Source organism: Lissotriton vulgaris, chromosome 1_1 (genome assembly GCF_964263255.1).
Source record: "Lissotriton vulgaris chromosome 1_1, aLisVul1.2, whole genome shotgun sequence".
Lineage (NCBI taxonomy): Eukaryota > Metazoa > Chordata > Amphibia > Caudata > Salamandridae > Lissotriton > Lissotriton vulgaris.
Window position 1 is genome coordinate 791,541,394 of NC_141685.1, and position 21,908 is coordinate 791,563,301.

A 21,908-nucleotide genomic window follows, 5' to 3' on the forward strand; every position below is an offset into this window, starting at 1 on the left:
CTTGAAAAGCTCCTGCTTACTCTCCTTGGTGACGGCGTATTCTCGCCAATTTTGTGGTAGAGCGTGCGAACCGCTCGCTGGGCCCTCGCCCGGGAGCCCTGCCGCGCCCCATCATTGCTAAGCTACTCAACTACAGTGACAGAGACGTGGCACTGCGGCTGGCCAGAGACAAGAAATCGCTGCAGTACGAGGGCTCGGAGATCTCACTCTATCCAGACTTCACTGCAAGGGTGCAGGAGGCCCACAGGCACTTTGCCCCGTTCAAGCGACAGCTCCGTAACCTTGGTCTGGACTATGCAATGCTGTACCCAGCAAAACTGCGTGGCAACCGGCAGGGGCACTCCCACCTCTTCACTGACCCTTAGGCGTTGCAGCAGGCTCTGAAGGGATGGTCGAGGGACCACCGTAGGGATGCCAACAAACCATCAGATGGCGCAGAGCAGAACAGTCAGCTGGATGAGCAGGAGTGACCCCCAGCTTCTTATGCTACCCGCGAGACTGTGGGGTGATAGGGACACAGTAAGTGGGGTGGTCTGGTTTTGGGAGAGAAATACCTGGTGGCCACGACCTTGGAGGGTCGGCGCATGGGGGTCGGCGGGGGTCTGGGTACCAGGATCCGTTGCCCCCGGAGGGTCTGCCAGAGATGCTGCTACTGCTGGGCTCATGGCGTGCTGCCTTGGGCTGCCCCTTGGGGACCTCTGCCTGTTGATTTACTGTTGTTGGGTTGATGTGTAGAGAGGAGGGGGGTCGTATCTGACTACAGGTGCTACAGCCTGAACTGCTTGAATTGTTTTCAGATGTTACGTTCAAAACCTTTGCTGATGCATATTATATGGTACGACGAGTAACTGGAGTGGGGCAACTGGCAAGTTGTATAACCAAATTACTTGCTGGTTGTGCGGCAACCTCGGCCCCGGCGCGCAATGCACCCTTTTTGACCGGCGGGAGGTCGCACAGTTGGGGTTTTGGGAGGGATGGAGGGAGGATGGGGGTTGTTCCTGCAAGGCCTTGTTGGGGGTGGTCTGCTGTGGGTGGGGGTTGGGAATGCTTTGGGGTTTGGAGTGGATGTTGGGGAGGGGGGGGGGGGGGGAGTTTGGGAGGGCAGGGATGTCTTTTCATTTGATCGTCCAGTCGATATCAACCTCACGCGGTGGTTACATGCACATGGCTTACACGATGGGGACCGGAGACGAGTATGACTGATCCAGGGGAATTGGGACGCGCCGCCAGGATCCGGGAGCTTACATGGAATGTCACGGGGCTGAATGATTATCGAAAGTTGGAGAAATGCCGAGTTATCTACAGAGGCAACATGTTAATGTGGCACTCCTACAGGAGACCCATTTGCCGCTGTCGAGTAGAATGCTGCATAGTAGGGGCTTGGAGGGCTATATCGCTGCAGCAGGCTTCACGACATGCCAGAGGCGTGATCACCTGGGTGAACCCCAAATCGAAACTTACTCAGACGCTCCTGAGAGCGGACCATGAAGGCCGTTTTGTCATTTCAACATGCGTAGGCCTGGGGATGGAGTTTGCTGTGATGGTCCAAACTATAATTCCCCGGAATTCTATCAATCCCTGGCAGCGGCAGCCTGTGACTATGACACACCACAGGTCCTATGGGGTGGGGATTTTAACTTGGTGCTTGACCCGGCGCTGGATAGATCTGCTGGTCCTGCGCGTAGGCCCTCTGCTGCCGCACTTACACTACACAGCTTGCTCATTAGCCTAGACCTAGAGGATGTGTGGAGGAAGAGACACCCTGCGCAGGGGGGGTACACACATTATTCAGCGTACCACGATATTCATACTAGAATGGATTACTGGTTGGCATCCTCCTCCATTATTTACCAGATACAGGGTTGTAGGATCCTCCCACGCACTCTTGTCAGATCACTCGCCAATACTCCTGGAGCTGGAGACTCCTAGGAGAACAATGCCCCCATTCATGTGGCACTTCCCGCCGTTTTCACTCCTAGATCCGCTGTTTAGAGGAGAACTGGCAGAGGCGATTGACGTTTTTTTCAAGGCCAACATAGGCTCAGTGGATAGCTTCCAGTCGATGTGGGAGGCCTTCAAGGTCTACATTCGGGAAATCGCTATGTCCAAACATTCGGGGGTGCTGAGGTCCATCAGGCGCAGGTTGTCGGATTTAGAGCGGCAGCTGGCGCGGTTAGAGGAACGACAGCGGTCGGAGGAGGGCGCTGTCCTCACGGACGAATCTGATATTGTGCAGGCATCTTGTAGCTTCTACACTAATCTATATTCTTCTAAGTGTGGAGACCTGGACGACGAAATACTAGATTACTTGGAACATATAGAACTGCCTATGCTCACCAACACCCACAAGGAGTTTTTGATGCAACCAATAGAAAAAGACGAAATTGTTGAGGCGCTTGTCGGAATGCGGTCGGGCAGCGCCACCGGGGCTGATGGGCTCACGGTGGAATTTCATAAAGCCTTCCATGACAAACTGCTGCCGCATCTTTCGACACTGTTTGATGACATTTGCGTGGAGGGGAGCATGCCACACTCTATGAGAGAGGCGCTCCTAGTAACTATTCTTAAGCCCGGTAAGGCACATGATGAGTGTGGCTCATACAGACCCCTCTCCTTGCTGAATGTCGACACGAAAATCTTTGCCAAAGTGCTGGCTAACCCACTGGTGCTCCTAGCCCCTTTACTTGTCGCTCCAGAACAGGCGGGCTTCATCCCCAGTCATAATATCTGCACGGTCCTCGGCACCATGCAGCACATACGGCCGGACACGAAGGCCATAACGGTGTTCCTTGACATGGAAAAGGCCTTTGACTCGGGGGAGTGTCCATTTATGCGACATGTGCTGCAGAGGATGGGGCTTGGACTACCGTTCCTCCAAATGGTGGGCTCTCTCTATCACAAACCCAGAGCCAGACTGCGACTAGACAACCTGGTTACGGCATCCTTCCCAATTGGCAGGGGGACTAGACAGGGTTGTCCGCTGTCCCCCTTGCTGTACGCACTCGTGGTGGAACCATTGACTTGCGCACTACGCGAGTACCACAGCAATGAGGGTGTTGGCTTCCCTGCATACTGAATTGTGGTTTCAATGTATGCAGACAGCACCTTATTATTTGTCCTCGACCCAGAAAACAACTTATCCTCGATGCTCAGAGAGGTGGTGCACTTCGGGGCCCTCTCGGGTCTGAAGGTAAACTGGACGAAATCCTTAGCTTTCCCTCTCACCCCGGGCACTCTTCCGCTTGAGATGGAGTACCCGCTGCAGTGGACCACGGAATCGATTAGATATTTGGGCGTACGGCTCCACACTGACGCAGAGGTATTATTCAATGAAAATTACGGGATTGCATTTAGTAAGCTCGAGGATGATGTGGAGGCTTGGAATAGACTCCTGCTTTCCCTCATGGGTCGTGTCTCCATAATGAAAATGGTGGTGTTACACAGGCTGTTGTTTCTATTTGCTGCCATCCCGATCGTCCTGCCTAAAATCTTCTTCCAGAAACTGACGCAGCTCATGACCAAACTTGCTTGGGCGGGTAAGCAGCTGAGGGCGAGGTGGACGCTTCTCACTCTGCCGTGTAGTATGGGCTGTCTTGGTGCCCCCGATTTGGAGCTATACTACAGAGTAGCCAGGTGGCACATATGCACACTTAGGTGCACGGGGATGCACAAATTCCTCATGTTCGGATGGAGAAGGTGTTCGCTGACCCACTCCCGCTCCCGGCGACAGTGTTCGCACCGACGGACCGCAGGACTGGGATATTAGACTATCACGGCGACGAATCATGCATGGTACAGTCTCCTACAATTGCAGGGAGGGGCGTTGCTGTATTCATCGGCTATGCCGGTGGAGTGGGCCCAATGGCTATCCCCCCTAATGGATAAGGGTGTGATTCAAGCCATGCACAAGCTTAACATTCGGTGCGCGGGGGACTTATTCCAGGATGAAGTTATTAAGTCCTGGGACCAGGTGAAGGGGGGTGAAGGGGCGGCCTCTCTGCTGCTCCATTTTCAGTTTCACAGAGTGCGCAGCGCACTTTTAGAACAGCTGGGTGAGGACCTGGCGGAACCGCCGGACGTCCCCGAGCTTTCCTACATAATAAAGACTGAGACCAATTTATACAAACTCGCTATGTCGCACAGAGAGCATCAATTCACGAAGGCTAGGTTGGCCTGGCAGCTGGACCTACAAGTTACAATAGACAATGACATGTGGCGCTATTGTTGTGGCAATACTAGGCGAATATCTTTAAATGGTAAGCATAGATTGGTGCACTTCAAATTCCTCAATAGAGTGTACTACATCCCAGAGAGACTTCATAGATATGGCCTCCGCCACTCGGCCGAGTGTGAGAGGTGCCACGCGCCGGAGGTAGACTTCCTACATTTAGCTTGGCTGTGCCCGAGGGTTCGGGACTACTGGCAACACATTTTCACCGAATGAGCAAGATTGTTGAAACAGACCTCGCCCCGGATCCCGCGCTAGCGCTCTTGGGACACTCCAGGAGGTTGCCAGTTGCAGTGCGCAGGTTGGTGGATATGGGGATGTTCATGGCCAAGTGAGTGGTGGCATTGTGCTGGATGAGAGGACCGGTGCCCACACCCAAACGGTGGGCGCACAACATGCTTTATTGCGGCACACAATCCGAACACTACAGTGAGCTGCTTCTCCCCACGAGTCGCCGGAAGAATTTTTGGGGTCTGTATCAGACATACATTAGTAATAGTGGAGCTGTTGACAACCTAGTGGACGTTGGAGATGGCGGGGCAGAGATTGCTGGGCCCACATAGGTCCACTAGACACTACATGGGGAGTCGGAAGACGGGGCGTAGGGCCTGGGCGTGTTGTGGCGCGGGGGCGACCCTGGTGGAGCCACTATAGTGGGTAGGCACCACTGGCCTGTCTCGGGGGTCAGGCTTTGATTACCTTCTGGACGCGTAGGGCTGGTTACAACTCTTTAAAAGTCTCTGGTAATCCATAGCGGGCTCGGAAGGGGTTGGGCAGGGTATGGGGAGTGGGGAGGGGGGGCGTGGCGTAGATAAAATGTTCCCTTCAGGATTGAACGCAATTGCTCCCCCACTTATTCTTTGTGCATAATTCCACTTCTTTCTTCTTCTCACTGATATCCTCTTTTGGTTAGGGGTCATTTGCCGCCTGCCCTGTTTTGGGTTGTTGGCTGAACGGCTGTGTATAGTACTGTGGAGGGTCTGGGGTATTGTAATGCCAATTTGTAACACTGACTTTTTCATTTGGGGAAGGGGGGTTTATTGACTGTACTGCTTATGTACTTGGAAAATTCAATAAAAAATAGTTTTTTTAAAAAACAACTAAATGTATGAACTGTCAAACTGAGTTCATAGTGTATTGCCTCATACGTCCATGCTAACTTAAATATATAGTAAGTACAATCCATGCTGTGAAATTAAGGATTTTATGAGACATATGAGGGCAATCATTAAAAGAGATGCCAAATACCCAGTGGCCACACATTTTGAGTTTCCCCATCAAAGCAACAGAAACCTGTTAAAATATTTCTGTTTGGATCATGTACCCATAGAAGAACGAGGGGATAACAGAGAGCTTAAACTAAGAAGACTGGAATCGAGATATATTATAGATCTACAAAGAAAACACCAATCAATCTAAATGAGTGTGAAGAGCTGGGGGTTCACCTGTAGCATAGGACAGAACACAAGGTCTAGATGTATCTAAGCAAAAGAAAGAAGCAGCTAAATGAAATGAATGTGACTAACTGTGAATAAAAGCCCATTCAGGGCAAGATATTAAAAATAAAGCATGATGAATTGTCAGAGGACATAACCTGCATAGTGACAAGAGCTCTGATTAAAAAGCAGAGAAATTATAGAATGAAATTATTGAATAATGCTATGATCATGAAATTACAGATAAGTGTTTTTGAGGTTATATGGACATTAAATGTATTGAATGGCAATGTTACAAGATGGCACTGACTCACAATGCACGCCCATACAGGAAAAGAGTTTATGACGAGCAATATGATTAGCCCATTGAGGGCGCTATTTTGAATTGGAAACATGAGCTGTGACAAATGCACGTAGATCGTATAATGATATCATTGAATGAGTCATTAAGAACAGTGTAATTATTGCTATGAATGCTATACATTCCAAAATATAAGAATAGTAACGTTAAAAGATGGCGCTGGTTTGTAACAGAGACCTTAAAGTTGGTTCTTAATGTTGTCATGCACTGTGGCAAAGACATGAATAATGTCCCTGTAATGGCATTCGTTAACATCAATAAAGGCGGACAGCCGAAACGCGTTTGTTATGAAGTGTACGAGTCATCCAATAAATTGGTTTACGGTTTCCCGTGAGCGCTAGTCATAACTTTCTGCAGCACGATATTGAGTGCGTGGACCTATGCATGACCAAGCACCTGCTCGCGAGTGCCGCAGCAACATAAAAATCTGCCATTAATACCCCTACTTTGTGCCCAATGTCAGTGTGTTCTGGCTGTAGTTCACTGGGAGCCTGTCAATTAGGACCCCAGTGACAGTGATCTCTCCTCTAAATTTAATGGTAAGTACTTTGTACACACCACAATTGTAAAACTGGGGTGCCATTATAAGTCCCTAGGATATGGTACTGAGGTACCCACTGCATTCGTACACCAAGGGCCTCCTATGGGCTACAGTATGTATTGTTCCAGCCATAGTAACCCATGTGGACTGTGTCTGCCAAGCTACCATTGCAGTCTGCGCGACAGGGTGCATGCAATACCTACCTGTGTAACTGTACAGGTAGGACTCACAGCCAGCGCTGCTGCCGGCCCTAGGCAGTGTTCTGCCCCCTGCTGATGAGCTTCACTCAAGCAGGAGAAGCTAAACAAAGGATTTCCTGTGAAGGAGAGGTGTGATCACCTCTCCTTTACAATTAGGTAGGGTGGGGGCGCTTCCAAGCGCCACCAGACTGCATTGAAGGGCACATTTGGTGCCCTCCATGTATAAACCAGTGTTGACCAGTTCAGGAGCACTTGGCTCCCAATCTGGTGTGAAACTACACTGAGGACAGAGGAGGGACCACCCACTTGTCTAGCTCCTTCCTAGGGAGGTGTCCGGAGCTACTCCAGGTGGCCACTTGATTCTGCAATGTTAAACCTTGACCCCTGGAAGCATCTGAATGGCTAGGATAGCTGAGTATTGTCCCCGACTACCTCTGATAGGTTGGTCACCAGAGAATAGGTCCTTCCCCTTTTTAGGGTTACTTGAGAACTCCCCTGAGGGTGGGTTCTTAAACTCGTCCCAACAACAACTTCTGGAAATGACTGCCTGTCACTGAAGATTGTTCAAAGACTTATCCTGCTGGTGGATACTGGAACTCTGCTGTTCTTCAATCCAGGAAACACCACAAGACTGAATCCTGATGCATCTTCATCCCTGTTCTTTTCCAAAGATCTGCAACTCGGTGGCCGTGCACTCTTTGAGTAACCAAGGACTCAGCCTGCATCCTAGCTTGAAGGAATCTCCCTTTAAGTGAAGGAGTCACTTCTCTGCATTTGCAGGCAACTCGACGTCCGGTTTGCTGATCCTGTTGTCCAACAGACATCAAGCAGCTCTGCAACACAGGTGGTGGTTTGTTGGTTCTCTAGAGGTCTGACCAGTCTTCCCTGCAAGTTGGGAGACTGTACTCCCTCCCTCTATGGGGCTGAGCTGTGGGGTCTAGAAAACCTGAATCAGCTCTCACTAGCAGAGAACGCATTTTTACGCGCAATCACTAGCCTCCCACAGAGGACACCCACCATTCCCCTAAGGAATTATCTGGGTAGGAAAGCTCTAAAGGACCATGCTAGGCCTCGCTTGTATACTGGCGACGACTATGGGTCACACAGGAACTGTCAGTATACACTGAGGGCTTAAGGGATGTTATTAATTCGGATCAATTTCATAAAATTAGTTGGCTCTGAGATCTGAGAGACATGCTTAATGAAATGGGTCTATCACACTTTTTCGATCTCCCCTTCACTTCGACATTCTCTTTGAAAAACATTCTCAAAGAGATATATTGGAAAATGGTTGCACAAGAAGAATTCGGATCTCACGACCCTTCCACACTCACTGGGCTCTTCAAATCAAACCATTGCCGAGCCAAGAGCCATATTGGGATAAAATCACAAAGCCTTTGGATCGGAAACTTTACTTCGAATTTAGATCTGGCACTTTGCTGTTGAAGTCCTTCTCATCCAAATGCACTGCACCGGGGATAATAAATGCCCTGTCTGCGGCAAACAAGTAGAATCATATTCCCATGTGCTCTTTGCCTATCCTGCTTACGTGAGTCTGCAGATAGTTTGGCTGGCCAAGCTCTGTAAAAATCTGGGCTCACGATTATACAAAGAAGCCTTACCAATTCTACGCTCCGACTCCTCTCCCAAGTATGCAATCCCTGTGGCCACTTGTTTGAGGTGGATTTGGCAGATCCGTTCTAAATTAGCAAGGGCTAGCAATTTCCCTCACTGAAACCACCTATTATCCAACACAAATATGGGGGTAAACTAGGCTAAGTGGTGTTCATTTAAGCTCAACAGAGCGTATGAGATCGATTTCATTCAATGTGTTATTTTTTTAGCATTGTGTTAATATGTCATTCTTGAAAAGATGGCTTTACTTGCTTTTTTGCACAAATGTATTAACTTAGATTTTAACGTCAATATTAGCTTTTGTATTCTGGAGCTACTTTTAATCTATTTGTTTTTTTTATCTGTACATGCGTTTATGATTTGCTCAGTCGAATAAAGCCATCATGAAAAAGGTAATCCCTCTCCAGCCAACGTTGACCGACTCCGTGTGCACTGCGTCTGTTTGGCATTACCAAGGCCTGTTGGTTTCTTCCACCAAAGATCTTCAAGCTCCAAGTAGCTCCGGCATCCAGCAGTGCACAGGTCCAAGCACATCGTCCTGCCTGCATCCTTTCATCGTGGGCCTTCTTCTCCTGTGTGCTGCTGGGGCTTCCTTGCGACCTCCTGTGCCTGCTGCATGAGGGTCCTCGAGGGGGCTCCTTCGATTCCTTCTGGCTGTCCTGCGTGCTGAGGGCCAAATTTTGCTATTTTATAATTCGAACTCCTAAGGACGTGAACAATAGTTTCCTCAAATTAAATCTTTCTTCGTGTACTGTGGTGGTTGAGTGTGTAGATGTGTAGATGTGGCTACAAAGTATAATGTATTTGGGTCTATGTGAATCCTCTTCTGAACAATGTGCTCTCTCTGGCAATTTAGTTGACGTAATCCTGGCTTATTTCTTGCCTCAAAATCCTTCATTGGTGATCTACCAGGGGTAGTTCTTCAGACAATGTCTTTTAGACATCCAAGCATATTCTCATGAAGACACTAAATTTATTTTTTGTGCCAATCTAGTTTTTGAGGCCATCTGTCCTCTTTCATTCTATTTGAGGTCATTGTTGCTGCTGCTGATGTAGGTCCTCGGATTGCTGGCTTAGTGCCTTGGAGTCAGTGATCCTTTCAAAGCTGATCCTCTTTTTGATGGAATTCTTCTTAGGTATCCTTCTCTAAGGTTTGTGTAACCTTTGTTCTGTCTTTCAATTTAGATGGACTCGCAGTCCTTTGCACAAAGTCTCTTGATAGGTATTCCTGTGCCAGTGAAACTGCAATGCAGAACGTATCGTACATGACATGGTATGGGTTGTAGGACACCACATACAGGTCAATTATCCTAGAGGAGCAATATTTTTCTGCTCCCAATTCAGCTCAATCTTAAAAATCTTCATAGGCAAACTATAGGGAGCTTCTCTTATCAATCCTTGTGTAATAAGACCAACCCTTATTACGTTTTTGTTGATTTGTCTTTTTTGATCTATAATACTTACTTGCCCAACAGATTCATCACGATCTATTGGAAGACATAGGTTGCAGATCCTATGACAGTTGGAAATAGCAAATGTGGTTTGGCATGACAGACAATACTCAAAATAACTTACTCTTCATATTCCACTCCTATCAGAATAATTCTCATATTATTTGAAAACTTGAAGGTGAATACTGGACTTGCAGCGTATACCACTACACTATAAATGATTTGTGTTTATTTTTTTTTGATATTTCACTGAAGCTCCTATAAGGAAAAGTTCCCAGACACAGACTTGGCTCACTGCACTTTTTCTTCATCGAGTACCAATTACTCACCTTCAAACTAGATGGCAAAAAAAAACACAGCTAAAGGTGTAGTCTGACTCAGAAGGTATAGTGGGTTTTCATGAGTTGTGATCACAAGCTGTAACACATGCATGTTCAAAACTGAAAGAAAGAATTTGAAGAAAAGCAAACTGCACTATTCCAAATCAAACATTAGATGGTAGAAGAGAAAACAGCATGTGACTGACGACAACAACAGACTGCAAACACACTTTTCCCATCTCTCACTAGGATCAAGCAGCAGCCTCCGAGTTGATTGGATTGAGAACACAGAACAGTATCCTTTACCAAGCTAATCAGTGTCTGCCTGGGTCTAGAAACATCAACTCAACCACAGGAGCCTTTCAGCCTAAACCCATCAAGTCTTGTCAACAGAGTTTACAAACATGCTGTCTCACCTGCTGTCTGTTGCTCTGGCAAGCAGCACTGAGGTGTTTAAACCACAGCATTGCGTTCATTCGATTTCCTGCCTGGAACTTGTAGGAGTTTCCTGTATGATGAAAAAAGCAGTCATGTTGGAATAGAATAACAAGTATGTTAGGGAAGACAGATGAGGGGAAGAAAGACCATTTGTGAAAAGAAACAGAGCAGAAGGAACATGAGGGGAAACACAGAAAAGAGCAGTTATTTCAAAAAGTTCAAGAAGAATGGATTAACAACCTCTTGAAACTTTCTTTCTGGTGGATCCTCTACAAAACCACAAAATATTCACCTTTTGAATACCTCTATGTGTCAAGCTGGATCAGGAAATTTATTCAGCAATACCTCCCATCCACCCACAGACATTGCCATGGAATTCCATGGAGGCTCCTCCCCACCTCCGAAAGGCAAGACATGTAGTCACACAAACACAGAGAGACTGACTAGTTTGTTATGTTATGTTAGGTTGTTTTCTATAGCGCATGGCTACCCCAGCAACGGGGCGTCCCAGCGCTCAACGGACATGCATGGCTGAATGGTTTGTGAGGCTGCGAGAGGAGAGAGAGTAATACCAGCCTCCATAGCTCGGCGAAATTATATTGATGAAAATAGCCAAGTTTTAATTAGGTTGCGGAAACACTGATGATGCGTAGTGGACCGTGCTTGTATAGGGATAGAATTCCAAAGTAGAGGAGCCTTATGCTTGAATGAGCGTCCTCCCGCTCTACTCCTTGGTACCCTCATAGTACAGGCCAAGTAGCGATCTGCGGAGCGAAGATCGCGCGTCGGGGTATAGAAAGTGCAGAGTCCCTTCAGGATACGAGGGCCCTGTCCATATAGAATTCTGTGAGCTATACATAAGGTCTTAAATAGGATTCTCTGTTTTACAGGAAGCCAATGTAACCGAACGAGAGCCTGTGATACGGAACAGTGTTTTGGCAAGGTGAGCAGAGTGCGGGCCGCAGCATTCTGAGCCCTCTGAAGTCTTTTGATGACAGTCAGATTGGAGCCCAGAAAGAGAACGTTACAATAGTCCAGGTGTGAAAGGACCATGGACTGGACTATTATCTGGCAGATAGGAGGTACAAAGAATCCCAAAATAGGTCTGAGGGCCCGAAGGCGCCTATAACAAGTGCCAGACACTTTTTTTGCGTGGGAATCCAAGGCCAAGTCATTGTCCAGTATGACTCCTAAATTTTTTACCTCCTGCTTCGGGGTTGGAGAGAGGCCTAGTGAGGAGGGCCACCAGTGCTCAGCCCACTTCTGTGGATTCCTACCCACTATGAGCACCTCTGATTTAGAGGCATTCAGTTGTAGGCAGTTATCAGATAGCCAGCTAGCAATGGCCATAAGATCTTCACTAAATTTAACTTGGTCAGACTCAGCGTTGTTGGAGAAGGTACAAATAAGCTGAGTGTCATCAGCATAAGAAGTTCATTTGATGTCCCGTTCTCTTGCTAGTATAGCCAGGGGTCTGATGCACACATTGAACAGCGTGGGGCTAAGCGCGGAGCCCTGAGGGACCCCACAGCTGAGAGGATGTCTGCTGGACGAGTATGGAGCGGCATGCACCTGGAAGGATCGGTCAGATAGAAATGACGCAAACCAGTCTAGGGCGCTGCCCCGACTCCGATCTCCCCAAGGCGTTTAAGCAAAATCCTGTGGGAGACCGTGTCGAAGGCCGCACTCAAATCCAGCAGAATAAAGGCGGAAGTGTTGCCCAGATCGTGTGCCACCCTTAGCTGTTCGGTGACTGCCAGGAGGGCCGACTCTGTACTATGATTGGCTCTAAAGCCATTTTGAGACTCGGCTAGAATGTCATTTGTTTCCAGGTAGCTGGTCAAGGCGGAATTCACATAAGATTCCATGACCGTGGCCAGATACGGCAGCAGGGAGATAGGCCTGTAGCTGTCCGGCTTTAAGGGGTCCAAAGAAGATTTTTTTAACAAAGGGACCACCTTAGCATGCTTCCAGGAGCTGGGGACCGTGGCTGATTGGAAAGATTGGTTAATCAGCTCGCGACCCTCCAACAAAATAGGGTCGCGATGAAGTCGGAAAGTCGCGGGTTTGACCGGGTCATCCGGGGAACCAGACTTCACTTTGGCGGCAAGAAGCTCCAGCTCAGCCAGGGATAGGGAAGGGAAGGTAAGAAGGGAGTAAGATAAGGCGGTCGAAACTGTGTCTTCAGGGAAGGGCGTCGTCGGAGCATTAGAGTTTAAGGTGTTGTAGATACCTTTAACCTTTCCTACAAAAAAGCAAGCTAGCTCTTCACATTGAGTATTTGATCCTATTGCACTTTCAGGGGCTTTGGACAAATCCTTTATCAACGAAAAAATGGTTTTCGAACGATTGGCACTCAAGTTAATTAAATTGGTGTAATAGATGGCTTCAGCCTTTTTTATCTGCTTGTGATACAATTTGGTAGAAGATCTATAGCTAGCTTTTGCTATAGGGCCATAAGAGCGTCTCCATTTGCGCTCAAGAATTTTACATTGTTTTTTCCCACTGGCCAGTTCTTCCGAATACCATGGGTGAGCCTGGTCACGATAAGGCCTTGACAGTTTCTTGGGAATAAAATGCATCAGTGATCGATTTCCTATAGTCTTTATCAGTCTCCTCCAAGTTGCTAGACCAATTAGGCAGTGTAAGTTTAAGTCTAGCTTCGAATAGGGTGCTGTCAAGTTTGTGCCAGGGACGTCTCAAGAGGGGGGGGGGCGGAGAGGCTTGGGCCTGGGGCTTGCTGGTATTCTTATGGAGATATGAATAAGGTAATGATCCGACCAGATGAGTGGGAGGGGAGGGTATACAATGATGTCATGGATGTTGGAAAATACGGGGTCCAACAAATGTCCTGCAGAGTGCGAGGGTCCCCTGACCAGCTGAATTAGTTACCTATGCCTCTATTAACAATTTTGAAACAGCACTTAATGCCAAACAAAGGGAAAACCACAATTGGTTAGTTCACCCAGACATTTAATTTATGTCATTTACTTTTTTTGGTTGCATGTTTAGCATCTGAAGACAAGAGAATACATTATCAACTTCATATTGAGCCTCATATTGAGCCAAGCATAATTATTTGCAAAAGAAAAAGCAAGAAAAAAACAATATATACAATTAATGTGTAGAAACAAATACAACATACCATACCAATGTGCATTTAGAAATATTGTCAATTGACCCAAAACAGTTACCACAAAAACAGTACACAAAAACCAATGTCATCAATTTGTATACAGAATTTCCAGGGTGTAAACCTTATTCATTACCACCCCACATTCCTGTCACAATATTACTAAAGTTCATGTTAATTCACAACAGGAATGGAGACAAAGCTGATTATTTCTACAAATAGAATGACTTAATGCCGACGCGTTTCCAATCCCAATGTCTTAATCATCGGATTCTCATCAGGGCGGGGGATTTTTTACAGGACACTTGACGGAAACAATCACTCTTTCACAGATCACACTTACAAACAAGTAAGCCATGTAAGTTTTTCCCTATTGGGGTTTTGGTTTTTTAACAAGACAGCCCCCACACTAAGATCAATTTAAATTCTTTTTGTAGATTCTTAAAAGGGACATGACATTGGGACACAAATTCTTCAATCCAACTGCTTTGGCGCTCCTCGATTTTTGTATGGATGTATCTGATTTGAAGGTAAATCCACCACTTTCCAATTCATCCAAGTAGCCAGTGGCAGCCTCCAATTATTATGTAAGAACTTATCACTACAATCTCGCTCTCCTGCAGGTTGACATCCACGGTTCTGATGACATTCCAATTAAGAGACTTGAAGACCAAAAAACTCATTGGTCATATAAGGTATGCTGCATCCTTGGATGCGTTAAATTGAAAAAGCTATTTCACTCTCTATGAGAGGCGAACCCTCTTCAAATAATTCCCCTTCTTTTTCTTTAAACAGTACCCGCGGATAAAATCCCCCGCCCTGATGAGAATCCGATGATTAAGACATTGGGATTCGAAACGCGTCGGCATTAAGTCATTCTATTTGTGGAAATAATCGGCTTTGTCTCCATTCCTGTTGTGAAATAACATGAACTTTAGTAATATTGTGACAGGAATGTGGGGTGGTAATGAATAAGGTTTACACCCTGGAAATTCTGTATACAAATTGATGACATTGGTTTTTGTGTACTGTTTTTGTGGTAACTGTTTTATGACAATTGACAATATTTCTAACTGCACATTGGTATGGTATGTTGCATTTGTTTCTACACATTAATTGTATATATTTTTTTTTCTTGCTTTTTCTTTTGCAAATAATTATGCTTGGCTCAATGTGAAGTTGATAATGTATTCTCTTGTCTTCAGATGCTAAACATGCAACCAAAAAAAGTAAATGACATAAATTAAATGTCTGGGTGAACTAACCAATTGTGGTTTTCCCTTTGTTTGGCATTAAGTGCTGTTTCAAAATTGTTAATAGAGGCATAGGTAAATTTCCCCCTTTTGGTATTGTAACAGGCCCGACCTACCCTCTTTCCCACAGGGCCAAACCCCTCCTTTCTCTGATGTGCTGAATTAGTTGGCACGCCTCCAGGTCGCCCACAAAATTCAATATAGCGGGGGAGTCAAGACACTCAAGATGAAGATTTAAATCGCCCAGGACACTAAAATTAGCTGATTGCAGTGCTAGAGTGGAAATAGTCGCTGCCAGGGAGTCTTGAAAAGTGCCAGCTGAACCAGGGGGGCGATATATTAGGGGCCTGTGAGGGTGAAGAGGTCCGAAACCCTAATCTTAAATAGGACACTCTCGCAATCCGCTATATTAGCCGGGGACAAGGTGCAGGCCAGACTCGATTAAAAAACTAACAGCCAGTCCTCCACCCCTCCCCTTCATCCTGTTCTGGGCCTGAACAGAATAACCTGGGGGTAAGGCTAGGGCTAGAGTGGCACCGGCCCAGTTTTGTGACGCAGAAAGAGTATGGCTATAGCTTGGTACATTATAACTTATTTGAAGACCACTCCACAGAATAGTGAGGTGGGTGAGTGTTGAGGTATCTGGTGAATATTCACCAGAAAGAGCGCTACTAAAGTTATTTTGATGGATACTTCTAACTGCAGAATCATCACTTGTGAATGAGTACCCTCCCAAAAGTGGTTGGTGTGAGGGGTGAACTTTACTCCTAGATGTCCTGCAGGACCAAGCAGCAAAATGATACTTACTGCAGAAATAAGAGTTGATACAGTAGTGCCTAGTTAAGATATGGGCACATGCCCTGGTAGCAGGTTAGTAGATATCAGACACAAACTCCTCTAGCCAGGGCTGTGATCACAGCTTTCACCCTGGAGGAATGAGCTTGAAGGCTGTCAGGAGGATTCTTTTTGGCCACTCACTACAAAGGACAGTATTACCCGATAAGACCCATTTACGGACTGCCTTTGCATTGTTTGCACCAGCGAAATCAACAAGTTGATTGTCCACCCGCTGTTCCCTTGTCCTGTCTATGTAGACACTGAGGGCCCACTAGGATCCAACCATTCTAGCATCTCCTCCTCCTTAGAGGCATGTGGCAGAGAGGACACAGGGGCAGGATGGACTGTTCCACATGAAAAGGAGACACCACCTTTGGCAGAAAACATACTTGTCTCTGATGCACCAACTTGTCAGGGACATAGGTTGTATGGACAGATTAACAGACAATGCCCGACATTCAGAGATGTGATCAGCAGAAGCAATAGCAATAATAAAAGCCGTCTAGAGATCAAAAGTCTCAAAGTGCAACTGTGTATAGGATCAAACAGTTCACAAATCAAAAAGATAAGGAACAGATAAAGATCCCACTGCAGCACAGTAAACCGAGCGAGCAAAACCTGTATGAAATCCCTTTTAAGAATTGTGTTGCAACGTCACTTGAATAACAAGCATTGGCATAGCCGCACAAATTACTACTTGTGTAATGATATATCTGTAAGAGACATTAGTTAGTGATAGATTCCTTACCTTAGAATATCCCCAGGCGTCAGACTGGATCCGGAAAGTTTTGCTTAGCAGTACCCCTGCGCATCAGTAGGTGGCGTACTGCGGCTTCGTGTCCGTCGCTGGCGTCGTATGCGCGGACATAACGTCAAGGAGACTACTTAGGCGCCACCCATGCGCGCTGATGTCTGTTCTGTACTCGACTTTCCGCGTGAGGAACGCAGAGCCATGTAAGATACTTACCATTGGTGAATAAACTAGGGAACTAAAAGGGGATGACCTTAACCCTAGTAATTAGTTCGCAGAACGGGGAGGATGGGGGGGGGGGGCGTGGGGATAAGGAATCTATCACTAACTAATGTCTCTTACAGATATATCGTTACACAAAAGTAGTAACTTGTGCATCTGAAAGAGATACGTTAGTGATCGATTCCTTACCTTAAAATAGATACCCCAGCAATACTAACCCCACCCCAGTGGAGGGTCTGCGAACAAAATTACACCAGGAAGTCATGGAGAACAGAACGGCCAAAAAAAAACCGTCTCTCCGTCTGTCAAGGCAGTAGTGCTCGGTAAACGTGTGCAGCGAGGCCCACGTAGCTGCCTGACAGATGTCCATCAAGGGAAAGCTGCGTCCCAAGGCAGTAGTGGCAGCAGTTGCCCTGATTAAATGGGCACGCAGTCCCACAGGAGGCTCCATCTTGGCCAAGGAGTAACATGCTTTACTCCTTAGGAGAAGGGAAATGCTTTGTTTGTGCACAGCCCGACCTTTCTTGGCGCCCACGTAGCCAACAAAGAGCTGATCGTCCACCCCAAACTGTTGTGTTCGCTGCAGATAGAATCAGAGGAAACAGTTAACAACCGGGGACTGAAAATGAGAAGGCTGATCAGGAAGCCTTAGAAAGGTGGAGATGGCAGAAAGATAACCTTTGATAGTGCTCAGAGCAGAGCTCTGCTGGGCCAAAGACAGAAGAAACAAAAGAACCTCAGAAAGAGGGGCAGAAAGGGGATCCACAGCCTTTGCTGTGCACCATGCCACAAATTTGCTCCATCTGCAGGCGTATACCGTTTTAGTGGAGGGACGCCTGGCTGTCAGAATGGCATTACAGACTTCGGGAGGAAGGTCGAAAGCCCTCAACTGTTGCTGCTCAATCTCCACGCATGGAGGAGGTGGAGGCTGGACAGGTTAGGGGGAAGGACCGTCCCATGCAGCTGCGACAGAAGATCCTCCCGAAGAGGCAGACGGATCGGGTGATCGATGCTCATACTGAGTAGCTCAGGGTACCATACTCTTCGAGTCCAGTCCGGAGCCACAAGAATGACTTGGGTCTGGTTGCGCCTAATCTTCAGCAATCTGGGCAGAAGTGGTATAGGGGGAAAGGTGTATAACAGACCACAGCTCCAGTTGAGACTAAAAGCATCTCTGGGCGAGTGCCGCCTTGGAAATTCCAACACGCAGAACTGATGCCATTGCGCGTTTTCTTCGGTGGCAAATAGATCTAACCGGGGCTCTCCCCACTGCAGTAAGAGGGTAGGCCACGGGACTCCCAGGCTCCAGAGGACCCGTAGGGGCAAAGCCCTTGTCCACCTCCGAGGAGCGACGGTGGGATGCCGGATAGCGAACACTCTTCTTTGACTTTTTTTCATGGCGTCGCTTACCGGAATCTGAAGGCGAAGACTTGGAACCCGAGGAACGACGGCTCCTGTCCCGCGAGAGGTCCTGGGAACGGCCCCTAGACCCGGAGCGGTAATGTGACGAATGCTGGACCTCCAGCAATTTCCGGCGCTGCTCCAGCAAGGCCTTGGGGGCCATGGCTCGACAGTCCGGGGAGTCGTGATCAGTCTCCAGGCAGTAGAGGCAAACATCGTGGGGGTCTGCCACCAACATATTACGGCGACAGGCCCCACAAGACTTAAAGCCGGGCATCCCTACATGCACCAGGAGAAAAAGGGGGGGGGGGAGACAAAAGTCTCAAAATAGCGGTCAAAAAGTGACTAAGGTACGTGCTCAATTACGAATCTGCGCTTGCTGGCGCGGAAAAAGAAAGAACTGACGTCAGCGCGCATTGGTGGTGCACTAAGTAGTCTCCGTGATGTCATCTTGGCGCATACGATGCCAGCGACGGATGGGGAGCCACCTACTGATGCGCAGGGGTACTGCTAAGCAAAACTTTCCGGATCCAGTCTGATGCCTGGGGATATTCTAAGGTAAGGAATCTATCACTAACGTGTCTCTTTCAGATAATAGGTCTCGCCTTTGGGACCTTATAAGTGTTAAGCCATGCAACGGTTGGTGTTGTTGCACCAAGGATATTGTGCTGCATAACTTAATACATATAAGGTCCCAAAAGCGGGACCTATTGGCTTTGCCAATGTTTGTTTGTTTAGCAAATGTATGTGAGCATTTAGCTTTAAAATGCACTATTTAATCCCATGTTCTTCACTTCACTTACTCACTGCAACTCTGTGCAGTACAAGCATTGCACCTCACCCCTTTTAAATATCTTCAGCCGCCACTACACTAGGTCACCTGCAAGGAGACCAATGTTGTTTGGGGAATTTAGGGAAAGAGAAGGAACACCATTCAAGTCCCATAGAGCATTTAGCAATGTGTCAAAATAATCACAGAATCCAGTATGCTTTGGATTTTCCAATCAAATGAGTCTGCCTTCTGAGGCACTTGTCTTTTCCAGCAAATTGCGGATACCAGGGTGTGTGACTAACATTTCTGCCTACAACTGTTAGACAATGGAGAAAATGAGAGTGGAGAAAATCATTTGCACAACCAATCACTTAACCTTCACAATTGTCCAAAGAAGCACCTACACATTATGAAATGCTAGTACTGACCAAATATTTCTATTATAAAAGCTACACAGTCTGTCTTGTGTTAACAAATATCCATCTTTATGTCTTTAATGATATGGTATAGAATGCAAGGAATGCACTGCTGAAGTTCAGTGGCTACAACTTCAAAATGGATTGAGAATTTCTAGTTAATTTGCCAAAATACTACGCTCAGATGATGCGCTTTCTTGTATCAATTTGCACATAGAAAACAAATGTGTCCTCAAACGAACTTCTGTCCGAAGACGACATACAGAATTTTGATTCCTTCCTATTTTTAATACAGGAAACAACGTCATTCAATTTAGAGACATTCCAATCTGGAGCCTTCAGTCCTCAATAAAGGCAGCTTGAAAATCAGGGATCAAAGTTTATATGTGGGAGACTGGGAGTTACATAAGATTGTTTAAGAATATGATTACAGACAGAAAAATCATACACTGTAAACACATTGTTTGCATTCGTTTTGCAATAAAATTACCTAAAACCTATGGTGAGAGTCCTTCATAGACTGTCAAGGGGCGCCTTCCCTATAGATTAGAGGAAATTCCAGCCTATATTCAATTTATAGAATTATTTGAAACACACTCCTGCAGGTACATTGTTTTGGCAAGCTGTGTGTCAAAGGTGGATAAATGCCTTACCTAGGAACTTTCTCTGTTCAAATAAAAGGTAAATGATTATTATTTCCGCTCTGAGCCTAACAAGCAAACGGCGATAAAGCCTAGAAGTCTAACTTTTACCATGTACATGGAGAACTTTATTTAAATGCTTAAGGGAGAATGGAGCAACATATATGGGCTTATGCATGTTGACATTGTTATAACTGAAGTACTGGGTTCATCGTAAAGTATGTTTTTATTGTAACCTGTAATGAGATACCTGTGAAAATGTACAGACATACATATAAACTGAGTAAAAATAAAACAAATATGTACAAATACGTAAGAAGGATATTCATTAATTGTAGTGTTGTTAATTAAATGCTGTTTGCTTACTTATGCTAATGCTCAATTCACACACATACAAGGAATCTGGTACTGTTGCTGAACATTGTGCACCAGTGAGAACATGAAAAAGCAGGCTCGTGGTGTGGCCCACCGCCATGGGCATTTGGACGCAATCATCTCAGGCTCTGTTCTTCACTGTACTGATCTGTCACATGCAGGCATGAAGGAGACCCAAAATGTGTCAAAACCGGGAGGACTAGAGGCGGGGGCATTGAGGGCAGCTCCGACGACTGGGACTACTCGTCCGAATTAACAGCGTCCTCAACAAAGAAGAGACTTGGACAATGTCTGTGATCCGTCGCTGATCGCTGCGGTCGAGGTGCTTGGGGGTTTACGATTGAAGCTGCCAACGGAGGCTGGAGAGCACCGCATACGCAACTGCCTGACCCCAACATGGCATGGCACCAACCATGAGACTGATCTACGGGCTCACGAGGAGGTGAGACACAGGAGCCTGGACCTTTCTAGGCTTGCGCTGTAACGTTTGTGGCTCAGTCTTTGCCATACTCCACCCCTCAGTAATAGTAAGAAGCACACACCCTCTGGGATTCATTTAATCATCAGATTCCTCGCTTGGGGGAAAATATCCTGGTTTTCACTGAGTTTGACCCGATGGAAGTTGTCTCAGAATGGAATGGCAGGGGTGCCAACAGGGGTTCCACTTCGCACCCCTCCTTCCACCCTTGATTGGGGTAAATTTCCTCCAGAGATAAAAATGTCCTGACCCTTAATCCTTACCCCAGTACCTTTAAAAAGGTCTCAGTGGATCTTTGGAGCTTTGGGACCCCCGGCCCAACCATCTGTTCACTCCACGGAAAGCAGTTTAATTAAAACAACGAAGCAGACTCCCTGGCATTCTTTCAATCGATGGAGGGTCAGTGACAAGGACAGCATCTTGCCCCAGGGGTCACAGTTGGACCTGAGCCCAGGTTCATGTATTGGATTGGAGCTGCTCCTCAGCAGAAGCCTCCAGACGTCTCAAGAGGATTCAGGCACAGCGCTTGGCTTCAACATCAAATGACTCAAAGCCAAGGGTCGCAGTGGGGGAAAAAAAGTAGGGGAACTGTGGGCAGAGACTCAGAGGGCGGGGATAACCCAAGAATTGGCTCAGTGGGCGGAGTCGGAGGTGGTGCTGGAATGTGCAGAGTATCCCAATTTTTAGTATTTGTTTGGAATTTCACCAACCAGTTACAGCTTACTGTGTTATTTAATTCAACCAATGGATACACTTGATTATTTAAGGTTTAACAGGAGTTATTGGCATTTAAATACATACAAGTGGGATATATTTCCAATCACACAATGTCCCATATACGCTTAAAAGTGGAATCACAAGCCATTTGTCTCCAACCCATGCAGTTTCTCTCATCAGCACATCTCCTCCCTTCTTTCACAAGAGCAGTTCAAACATGAATGGCAAAATATACTAGTTTGCAAATGTTTTCTATATAATTATGGCTCTGCCATTTTTGCCACATAATACATCATCCACTG

The 21,908-nt window shown here is 46.6% G+C and overlaps 1 protein-coding gene across 9 annotated transcripts in view; it reads right to left on the reverse strand.

Moving 5' to 3' along the window:
- RALGPS2 (Ral GEF with PH domain and SH3 binding motif 2) overlaps positions 1-21,908 on the reverse strand; it is a 1,046,762-nt gene that overhangs the window by 24,599 nt on the left and 1,000,255 nt on the right. For all 9 annotated transcript variants that reach the window (XM_086956407.1, XM_086956399.1, XM_086956386.1 and 6 more), the window contains one exon: positions 10,589-10,680. In XM_086956407.1, coding sequence (XP_086812533.1) covers positions 10,589-10,680 — 92 coding nt within the window. The remainder of the gene's footprint in view (positions 1-10,588; positions 10,681-21,908) is intronic.